An 11,888-nucleotide genomic window follows, 5' to 3' on the forward strand; every position below is an offset into this window, starting at 1 on the left:
AAGTGGTGATTGGTTTAATTTAAACGTGAACATGAACCCGTTAGAAACGTCTGCTTTACTGATTTAAAAATACTCAGCTTTAGCGTAAAAATTTTGCTTTAAAATGAATTTGTCGTGACGGACAGATGCTGAATTTATCGTTAGTGAGACGGCGACGATGAAGTTTGACGATCGTAAAAAAAAAAAACCTTCACAGTTGTATTTACAAAGCTGCCGTTTATAATAAAAAATAGTGCGATATCGCTAATGAACGCTTTAACGACAGTGGGCGTGTCCTAATACTTCGCAGACCAGAGTATCTCGGTGTTTCCGACGTTATTTGAAAACTTCTGTCTGGGGGAAATGTTTGGTTACCAGAGCGACGACACAAGTCTTCCTGTCCCCGGTGGACGCCGTCCCTCCGTCCTTTTCCTGTCTTTTCTGGACAAAAGTCCAAAAGTGTCACATGACTCGGCACAGACGACTCCACAGAAGAGACGCTAACGCCAGCAGAGACATTTGTCCCCGAAGTCCAGACGACGAGTTCAGGACGCGAATTCGTCCTTCGACAGGCGGGTAAACTTTACGTCTCTGTGCGATGAAGTCGGAGACGACGGAAATGTCCAGATCACCTGAGGGGAGACATTTGAGAGACGTTTGAGAGACAGTGATTGGACGGAATTGTGCCTTTAATGTGACGAGGACGTGACATTTTCATCAGACTGTGCAGTGAGCGCCCCCTGCTGCTGAGAACCTTGTAAAATTGCAAGAATGGTTATAAAATCACGAGAAAAAAGTTGAACAATTACGAGAAAAGTCGTAAATAGTCGTCATAAAATTAAAAGAAAAAATGTTATATGTTTTTTTGAAGTTATATGATGATAATAAAGTCGTAACAGAAACAGTTGAAATATTAGTCCTAAAAATATGAGAAAAAAGTCGTAATATTAAAGTCGTAAAATGATGAGGGAAAAAAGTAATATATTAAAGTGATAAAAATTTGAGAAAAAAGTCGTAAAACTATGAGAAAAAAGTCGTAAAATTATCAGAATAAAGTCGTAATATTACAAGAATAAAGTTGCAAAATTACAAGAATAAAGTTGCAAAATTACAAGAATAAAGTCGTAATATTACAAGAATAAAGTTGCAATATTACAAGAATAAAGTTGCAAAATTACAAGAATAAAGTTGCAAAATTACAAGAATAAAGTCGTAATATTACAAGAATAAAGTTGCAAAATTACAAGAATAAAGTCGCAAAATTACAAGAATAAAGTCGTAAAATTGCAAGAATAAAGTCGTAAAATTGCAAGAATGGTTGTAAAATTATGAAGAAAAAAAGTTCAAAAATGAACAGAAAAGTCGTTAAATTATGCGAAAAAAATCATAGAACTATGAGAAAACAGTTGAAATATTAAAGTCGTAAAATGATGAGGAAAAACGTCGTAATATTAAAGCAATAATAATTTGAGAAAAAAGTCGTAAAACGATGAGAAAAAAGTTGTAAACTTGAAATAGTAAAATAGTGAAAAAAAAGTTGTAACATTTAAGTCGTAAAATTATTACAATAAAGTTGTAAAACTGAGAAAAAAGTAGAAATATTAAAGTCGTAAAACTATGCGGAAAAAGTCGTAGTATTAAAGTTGTAAAACTATGAGAAAAAAGTCATAATATTAAAATCTTAAAATTATGCGAAAAAAGTCGTAATATTAAATTCGTAAAACTGACATAGATTTTTGTGTCTCAGTAGCAGCAGCAGGGGGCGCTCACAGCGCCGTCAGAGCCTCCGTCGTAACCAAACCTCACCGCTGCTGTGTGCTAGCATCTCGTCTGCGATCACGGAGAATCCGTCGCCGCCGCTCACCATGTACGACGGCAGCACCACCGCGTACAGCGCCTCCTCCTGGACGGCCTCGTAGTGCGGAACGCGACACTCCGTGCAGAGGATGTCGAGGCGTCGGACGCGCTGCCACGCCGGTTTGGAGACGTCAAACTCCACGCGGAACCCTGGTGGACAAAAACAGGAACTGCATCAACTGCGTGATTCACACGGGTGGTTCCTGACTGAGCGGACGCGGCGTTTGAAGGACGGCGTTTAAATACCGGACACTTGCAGGAACTCTCCGGTGCTCTGACCGTAGCGTTTGACCGAGTGTTCAAAGACTTTCCTCAGCGTGGAACCTCTGAGCTGCACCAGGTCGAAGGTTCCTCCGAAGGGTAAGACGGAGATCAGGTCCTCCATGGTGATGGACCCTGAGGACACAAAGACAACACGGTGGACGGTCAGAGGACGGACGGACGTCCTGCTGCTCCGTCTTTACTCAAACACACGGCGACGCACCGTTCCTGCTCTGCTCGTCGATGGACGCTCGGACGCCGCCGCCGTTAAAGACGGAGGCGCTAACGTGATTCCACTGCACGTCGTCAGGGAACCTGATGCTGTTGTCGAGCTGAGGATCAGAGACACGTTGTTCAGCTTCTTAAAGGTGAAGGTTTTATGGTTTCTTTGCTCCATAAAAACGAAGAAAATCATTCAAACTGAAGTTAGTAAAACCACTCACTCTGCCACACCAAAGTCCATAGAGAAAACCAGTGATTTTAACATCACAGCACACAGGAGTTCACAGGAGTTGTTGATCCACTTCTGCCTCCATCACTAACTTACAACATCCTATTTAGTCAAATTCGGCTTTTGAAATAATTAATTTAGACTTACCTCAGTGACACAAAGTGACCACACGAGGCAGCAGAGGACCAGCAGCTCCTGTGTCCCTGTGAGCTAAAATCACTGGTTTTCTCTATGGGCTTTGGTGTGGGAGAGTGAGTGGTTTACAAACTTCCGCTTCCTGTTGGAAAAGTCTGTCTAACAGTGAAATAAAAACGTGAACATGTTCTTAAAGATGTCGTTGACGTTCTACTCTTATATAATATTAATGTCGTAAAATGATTAGAAAAGGGTCGTAAAATTATGAAAAAAAGTCGTAATATTAAAGACGTAAAATGATGAGGAAAAAAGTCGTACAATTGTGAGAAAAACGTTGTAATATTAAAGTGTAAAATTATGGAAAAAAACTTGGAATATTAAAATCGTAAAATGATACAGAAAAAAGTCGTAATATTAAATCTGTAAAATTATGCAAAAAAGTCGTAATATGAAAGTCGTAAAATGATGAGGACAAAAGTCGTAATATTAAATTTGTAAAATGATGCGAAAAAGTCGGAATATTAAAGTCGTAAAATGATGAGGAAAAAGTCGTAATATAAAATTTGTAAAATTATGCAAAATTGTCGTAATATTAAAGTCGTAAAATGATGAGGAAAAAAAGTCATAATATTAAATTCGTAAAATGATGAGGAAAAGTCGTAATAAAGTTGTAAAATTATGTGAAAAAGTCGTAATATTAAAGTCGTAAAATTATGAGGAAAGAGTCGTTATATTAAATTTGTAAAATTGTGAGAAAAAATTTGTAATATTCAAGTCGTAAAACGATGAGAAAAAAGTCGTAATACTTAATTCGTAAAATGATGAGGAAAAAGGTTGTAATATGAAAGTCGTAAAATTGTTAGAAAAAAGTCGTAATCTGAAAGTCGTAAAATGATGAGGGAAAAAAGTCGTAATATGAAAGTCGTAAAATGATGAGGGAAAAAAGTCGTAATATGAAAGTCGTAAAATTATGAAAAAAAAGTCGTAACATTAAAGTCGTAAAATGATGAGAAAAAATCGCAATCTGAAAGTCGTAAAATTGTTAGAAAAAAGTTGGAATATTAAAGTCGTAAAATTGTTAGAAAAAAGTTTTAATATTAAAGTCGTAAAATTATGAGAAAAAAGTCGTAATATTCAAGTCGTAAAACGATGAGAAAAAAGTCGGAATACTTAAATCGTATAATGGTGAGGAAAAAAGTTGCAATATGAAAGTCGTAAAATTGTTAGAAAAGAAAAAAGTTTTAATATTAAAGTCGTAAAATTATGAGAAAAAAGTTTTAATATTAAAGTCGTAAAATTGTGAAAAAAAAGTCGTAAGATTAAAGTCGTAAAATGATGAGGAAAAAAGTCGGAATGCTAAAGTCGTAAAATTGTGAGAAAAAGTCGTAATGTGAATGTCGTAAAATGAGGAGAAAAAGTTGCAATATGTAAAATGATGAGGAAAAATCGTAATATTAAAGGTGTAAAGTTGTGAGAAAAAGTCGTAAACATGTTCTCAAAGACATCGCAGACTCATCAAGTGGCTACATGTGCTGTCGTGGGAGGAGCCAGACGTGGATTAGATGAATAATGTGTATAAATAAAGCTTATTGTGGAGTTAGAGTCAGACGTGGATTAGATGAATAACGTGTATAAATAAAGCTTAATCTGGACGTTCTGTGTCTGAACAGAGTGACTCACCATGGCGTCACAGATCAGGTTTCCCAGGTTACACTCACGGAAACGACACTGCTCCGTTTCCCCGTCCAGTAGAACCAGAGTTCGTCCGATCACCTGCGACGAGTAATTGGCCAAATTCTTCCTCCACTCGTCCACGTCTGCACGGACGACTGGGTCTGAAATATAAATATATAAAATATATATAATCACAATACAATCACAATCACAAATAGAGACAAAGTCCGTCCGTACCCTGAGGGACGCTGCTGTCCAGCAGGATGGGGTTTCCCGTCGCCCTCACCACGTTTCCCGCCTCGTCAAAGGTCACCTTCAGATAACCCAGATATTTGCCGAAGGCGTAGGCCTGAACCACAGGGACCTGACGCCCGTCGTCAGACTTCACCATGAACGGATAAGAACCGGCAGGAACCTCAGAGGAGGGAGGTTTTCCTGCCAGAGGAGATAAGGAAAACAACAACAACAACAACAACATTCAGCTCTGCTTCACTCAAGTATGAGAGAAATAAGAGATAAGATTATCTTTAAGAACATAATTCACGTCTTTATCTTCACTGGGAAACAGAACTTTAACAACAGGAAAATCAACTCTGTAAAACACTCACTCTCTTTAAGTAGATTTAGGAACTTTAAGTAGATTCTGTTCAGTTAGTTTATTTGTCCTTAAATAAGACATTTGTTTTCTGGAACTATAAGTAGATTTGTCAAGTAAGTAGATTTTAGAACTTTAAGAATAATCATCAAGTACAATTTGGAACTTTAAGGAGATTCTGGAACTACCTAGATTTGGAAAGTAAGTAGAATTTGTCATTGTAATTGTCAAGGATAAGTAGAATTTGGAACTTTAAGTAGATTTGGGAACTTAAAGAATCATTTTCAAGTAGATTTGAAACTTTAAGTAGATTCTGGAACTATAAGTAGATTTGGATAGTAAGTAGATTTTAGAACTTAAAGAATAATCATCAAGTATAAGTAGAATTTGGAACTTAACGTAGATTTGGGAACTTTACGTAGATTTGGGAACTAGGTAGATTTTAGAACTTTAAGAATAATTTGCAAGTATAAGTAGATTTGGGAACTTTAAGTAGAATTTGGAACTTTAAGTAGATTTGGGAACTTTAAGTAGATTCTGTTCAGTTAGTTTATTTGTCCTTAAATAGGACATTTGTTTTCTGGAACTATAAGTAGATTTGTCAAGTAAGTAGATTTTAGAACTTTAAGAATAATCATCAAGTATAAGTAGAATTTGGGAACTTAAAGGAGATTCTGGAACTAACTAGATTTGGAAAGTAAGTAGATTTTGTAATTGTAATTGTCAAGGATAAGTAGAATTTGGAACTTTAAGTAGAATTTGGAACTTTAAGTAGATTCTGTTCAGTTAGTTTATTTGTCCTTAAATAGGACATTTGTTTTCTGGAACTATAAGTAGATTTGTCAAGTAAGTAGATTTTAGAACTTTAAGGAGATTCTGGAACTACCTAGATTTGGAAAGTAAGTAGAATTTGTCATTGTAATTGTCAAGGATAAGTAGAATTTGGAACTTTAAGTAGAATTTGGAACTTTAAGTAGATTCTGTTCAGTTAGTTTATTTGTCCTTAAATAGGACATTTGTTTTCTGGAACTATAAGTAGATTTGTCAAGTAAGTAGATTTTAGAACTTTAAGAATAATCATCAAGTACAATTTGGAACTTTAAGGAGATTCTGGAACTACCTAGATTTGGAAAGTAAGTAGAATTTGTCATTGTAATTGTCAAGGATAAGTAGAATTTGGAACTTTAAGTAGATTTGGGAACTTAAAGAATCATTTTCAAGTAGATTTGAAACTTTAAGTAGATTCTGGAACTATAAGTAGATTTCGATAGTAAGTAGATTTTAGAACTTTAAGAATAATCATCAAGTATAAGTAGAATTTGGAACTTAACGTAGATTTGGGAACTTTACGTAGATTTGGGAACTAGGTAGATTTTAGAACTTTAAGAATAATTTGCAAGTATAAGTAGATTTGGGAACTTTAAGTAGAATTTGGAACTTTAAGTAGATTTGGGAACTTTAAGTAGATTCTGTTCAGTTAGTTTATTTGTCCTTAAATAGGACATTTGTTTTCTGGAACTATAAGTAGATTTGTCAAGTAAGTAGATTTTAGAACTTTAAGAATAATTTTCAAGGATAAGTAGATTTGGGAACTTTAAGTAGATTTAGAAACTTTACGTAGATTTGAGAACTTAAAGAATAATTTTGTCGAGTATAACTAAGTAGATTTGGGAACATTAAGTAGAATTTGGAACTATAAGTAGATTTTGGAACTTTACGTAGATTTGGGAACTTAAAGTAGAATTTGGAACTAAGTAGAACTCTCCCACACCAAAGCCCATAGAGAAAACCAGTGATTTTAGCTCACAGGGACACAGGAGCTGCTGGTCTACTGCTGCCTCGTGTGTTCACTTTGTGTCACTGAAATAAACCTGAATTAAGTTTTTCATTTAAATAAGTTATCTAAACTCATGGTTGATAAGTTATGGTTGTTATTGTGATTCAGCAGCTCTTGTGTTGCTGTGATTTTAAATCAGTGGTTTTCTCTATGGACTTTGGTGTTGGAGCGTTTCTTCTTTTTCACTCACATAAACTGTTCCTGAGACACTGAAATCAGATCATGGAAAAAATGCATGCGGAACGTTCTCCAAACGATGACTCAGCGTTTGTGTGACACACACGATCCAGCAGATGAAAACAGTGCTGGTGTTTGTGGTCTTTATTTGACTCAGAGACGTGACTGAGCTTCACTGTTTCAACTGTTTCAACTGTTTCAACTGTTCAAACTGTTTAAACTGTGGAATGTATACATTTATACAGTCACTGATGGAAACCAGACTGAGCTTTGCATCACACAGAGAACAGAGAACAGAGAACAGAGAGAACGTCAACGTGACAGAAGACACTTTTCCACCACACAGTCCTCATCTGGTTCTCAGTCTGACATCAGTCAGTGAAGTGAAACACTGCTGAACGTGGTCATGACTGAGCTCATGATCAACAGCTGTGACTCTGAATACACCAGACTGTTCAATAGGGATTAGAATGTCTGACACACCACGAGATTCTAGAACCTTAAGTAGATTTTGGAACTTTAAGTAGATTTTGGAACTTTAATTATTTGTAAATTACGTAGATTTTGGCACTAGGTAGAAGTTAGAACTATAAGTAGATTTTGGAACTTTAAGAATAATTTGCAAGATAAAGTAGATTTGGAAACTTTAAATCGTATTTGGAACTTTAAGTACAGTTGGGAAATTTAAGAAGATTTTGGAGCTTTAGGTAGATTTGGAACCTTAACTTAAAGTATATTCTGGAACTTTAAGTAAAATTTGGAACTGTAATTATTTGGAAATTAAGTAGATTTCGGAACCAAATAGATTTTAGAACTATAAGTAGATTTTGGAACTTTAAGAAGATTTTGGAACTTAAAGTAGAATTTGGAACTTTAAGTAGATTTTGGAACTTAAAGTAGAATTTGGAACTTTAAGTAGATTTTGGAACTTAACGTAGAATTTGGAACTTTAAGAAGAATTTGGAACTTAAAGTATAATTTGGAACTTTAAGTATAATTTGGAACTTAAAGTAGATTTTGGAACTTTAAGTAGAATTTGGAACTTGAAGTAGATTTTGGAACTTTAAGAAGATTTTGGAACTTAAAGTAGAATTTGGAACTTTAAGAAGAATTTGGAACTTAAAGTATAATTTGGAACTTTAAGTAGAATTTGGAACTTAAAGTATAATTTGGAACTTTAAGTAGAATTTGGAACTTAAAGTAGATTTTGGAACTTTAAGTAGAATTTGGAACTTGAAGTAGATTTTGGAACTTTAAGAAGATTTTGGAACTTTAAGTAGATTTTAGAACTAAGAATACATTGCAAGTATAAGTAGATTTGGGAACTTTACGTAGAATTTGGAACTTTAAGTAGAATTTGGAACTTTAAGTAGATTTTGGAATAAGATTTTGGAGCTTTAAGATTTTGGAGCTTTAAGTATATTTTGGAACCTTAAGTAGATTTTGGAACTTTAAGAACAATTTGCAAGTATAAGTAGATTTGGGAACTTTAAGTAGAATTTGGAACTTTAGGTATATTTTGGAACTTTAAGATTTTGGAGCTTTAAGTAGATTTGGAACTTTAAGTTGAATTTGGAACTTAAAGTAGATTTGGAACTTTAAGCAGTATTTTTAAGTCTTTTTAACATTAATCTACAGTTGGACATTGTCGTCTTTGTCACGTGACTCTTCAGTGACGACACTCTCTGACCAATCAGAGCCTTCAGTCTGATGACATCACGCTTTAGCATCGTCAGAGCAGGAAGTTAAACGCCTCGACTCGCTCGTTACGTTCAGCCGTTTCCGATAAAGCCGTGCGTGACCTGGTCATGTGACAGAAGTGACCACGCCCACCTGAGTAGAGGAAGGTGTTGGTGTGTCCTCCGACGACCACGTCCACGCCGCGAACTCTCCTGGCGATTTCCTGATCTTTGATGAAACCCGAGTGACCCAGAGCGATGACTTTGTCCACGCCCAGCGCGTGGAGTTTGTCCACTTGCGGCTGCAGCGCCGCCACCTCCTCCTCGAAGCGCAGGTGCTGTCCTGTAGGGGGCAGCGACGGGTTCACAGGTTAGCGTCGGGGAAAAAAAACGACAGCAGAATAAAGACGCGCGCGGCGGCGGTGGACGACGGCGGCGTTCACCACGTACCAGGTTTGGACAGAGCGGGCGTTTCCTGCGACGTGTATCCGACCACGCCCACTTTCTGGTCGCCCACCTTCAGTATCGTGTACGGCAAGTACGAGATCCCGAACGTCGCAGCCAGAGTTTTGTCGGCTTTGATGTTGGCGCTGACCACGGGAAACTTGACTTCCTGCATGAACGGCGTCATGAGACCTTCCACGCCGTTGTCAAACTCGTGGTTCCCGAGAGCCTGAAAAAAAACAGACGGACGTTGAATGAAAAAACGTTAACGCCAACGTACAGAAATCGCTAAAAACGTAACGTTTACTTATTTATTTTGACAAATATCGCGATAAAGTCATGAAAATAAATGGAAAAATACTTGAATGAAAAGCAGGATTTTTGGGGGTCACATTTTTTCTTGATCAGATTATTGCAGATTTGGATTATTTTGAAGCATTAGCTGCTGTTAAAGAACAGAACTGTTCTTTTACATGTGCTGATTAAAGAGCTGCAGAAAAAACACTGATGCTTTTAAGCAAATTATAAAACCTCTTTTCTTGTGAGGTCAGAGTCACGTGATCAATTCTGGAACACTTAGTCAATTAAGTGATTATTATAATTCATCATCGTCAACTATTGAAAACATTGATTAATCAGTTTGACTGATTTATTTTAACCATTAAACTCAGTTTCTGTCATTTTTCAGCTTCTTAAATGTGAATATTTTCACGTTTCTGTCATTTTTCAGCTTCTTAAATGTGAATATTTTCAAGTTTCTGTCATTTTTCAGCTTCTTAAATGTGAATATTTTCACGTTTCTGTCATTTTTCAGCTTCTTAAATGTGAATATTTTCACGTTTTTGTCATTTTTCAGCTTCTTGAATGTGAATATTTTCACGTTTCTGTCATTTTTCAGCATCTTAAATGTGAATATTTTCACGTTTCTGTCATTTTTCAGCTTCTTAAATGTGAATATTTTCACGTTTCTGTCATTTTTCAGCTTCTTAAATGTGAATATTTTCACGTTTCTGTCATTTTTCAGCTTCTTAAATGTGAATATTTTCACGTTTCTGTCATTTTTCAGCGTCTTAAATGTGAATATTTTCACGTTTCTGTCATTTTTCAGCTTCTTAAATGTGAATATTTTCACGTTTCTGTCATTTTTCAGCATCTTAAATGTGAATATTTTCACGTTTCTGTCATTTTTCAGCTTCTTAAATGTGAATATTTTCACGTTTCTGTCATTTTTCAGCGTCTTAAATGTTAATATTTTCACGTTTCTGTCATTTTTCAGCTTCTTAAATGTGAATATTTTCACGTTTCTGTCATTTTTCAGCGTCTTAAATGTGAATATTTTCACGTTTCTGTCATTTTTCAGCTTCTTGAATGTGAATATTTTCACGTTTCTGTCATTTTTCAGCATCTTAAATGTGAATATTTTCACGTTTCTGTCATTTTTCAGCTTCTTAAATGTGAATATTTTCACGTTTCTGTCATTTTTCAGCTTCTTAAATGTGAATATTTTCACGTTTCTGTCATTTTTCAGCTTCTTAAATGTGAATATTTTCATGTTTCTGTCATTTTTAAGCCTCTTATAATATTTAAATTATAACTGTCAACAGAGTCTTTATTTGATTTAGAACCAGGTTTGTGTGTGTGTGCGCGCGTGTCTCACCATGACGTCATAGTTGAGCAGGTTCATGTAGTGCGCAGCCTCGCCTCCTCTGTAATAGTTGAACCAAACCGTTCCTTGGAACTGGTCTCCGGCGTCCACGAGCAGCACGTGCGGCTCTGAGCTGCGGATCTCCTGCACTTTCGCGGCTCTGCGCGCGACACCCGCGAAACAACCGGCACCGGAACCGGAACCGCTGCCGCTGCACTTACCGGACAGTCTGCTCGTCTCCTCCACCCGCGCGTGCACGTCGTTAGTGTGGAGCAGGACCAGGTCCCAGGAGGATGAGGAGGAGCAGGAGAGCAGCAGGAGGAGGAGGAGGAGGTGAAGGCAGGGGGCGCTGTTCACCACCTCCATCTTCAGAGAGGAGGAGAGAGGAGAAGAGGAGGAGAAGAGGAGGAGGAGAGAGGAGAAGAGGAGGAGGAGAGAGGAGAACAGGAGGACCAGGGATAGACTTCAGAGTGTCTGAAGACTGTGAGACATGAACTTTACACAGAGAGACAGTTGGAGGAGGCGGGGCTGCGGAGGAGGGGGCGGGGCTTGTTCACCCTATCATCATTAAAACAGGAACTAAGTCTGAACATCATTTACATATATGCAAATATACTCTGGCTTTTATTCTTCTTCATAAACAGACTGAACATTTGGAAAACATTAGTGTCAAAATAAATGATTTACACTCAACTCACACAATGTTCTTAAGTTACGAGTAAACAAAGGAAGAGGAGGAGGAGGGAGGAGTGAGGAGAGGAGGAAGATGAAGGAGTGAGGAGGAGGAGAGGAGGAAGAGGAGAGGAGGAAGGTGTGAGGAGGAGTGAGGAGAGAAGTAAGATGAAGGAGTGAGGAGGAGGAGAGGAGGAAGAGGAGAGGAGGAAGGAGAGGAGGAGTGAGGAGGAAGGAGCGAGAAGGAGGAAGAGGAGAGGAGGGAGGAGGAGGAAGAGGAGAGGAAGAGGAAAGAGAGGAGGAGTGTGGAGAGGTGGAGAGGAGGAGGAAGGAGCGAGAAGGAGGAAGAGGAGGAGGAAGAGGAGAGGAGGAAGGAGTGAGGAGGAGGAAGGAGAGGAGGAGTGAGGAGGAAGGAGCGAGAAGGAGGAAGAGGAGAGGAGGGAGGAGTGAGGAGGAGTACGGGGAGGAGGAGGAAGAAGAAG

The 11,888-nt window shown here is 37.5% G+C and overlaps 1 protein-coding gene across 1 annotated transcript; it reads right to left on the reverse strand.

Annotated features, from left to right (window-relative positions):
* Positions 1–133: 133 nt before the first annotated feature.
* On the reverse strand, positions 134–11,100 carry nt5e (5'-nucleotidase, ecto (CD73); the record flags this gene model as incomplete). Its single annotated transcript, XM_083898672.1, has 9 exons — positions 134–611; positions 1,786–1,986; positions 2,083–2,232; positions 2,321–2,429; positions 4,364–4,518; positions 4,595–4,792; positions 8,800–8,988; positions 9,096–9,318; positions 10,747–11,100. 9 exons carry the CDS (start codon positions 11,098–11,100, stop codon positions 442–444), a joined length of 1,749 nt encoding a protein of 582 aa, XP_083754798.1. The 3' UTR covers positions 134–441.
* Between the last annotated feature and the right edge of the window lie 788 nt (positions 11,101–11,888).

This window comes from Microchirus variegatus, assembly GCF_963457635.1.
Source record: "Microchirus variegatus genome assembly, chromosome: 12".
In the NCBI taxonomy this organism is placed as follows: Eukaryota; Metazoa; Chordata; class Actinopteri; order Pleuronectiformes; family Soleidae; genus Microchirus; species Microchirus variegatus.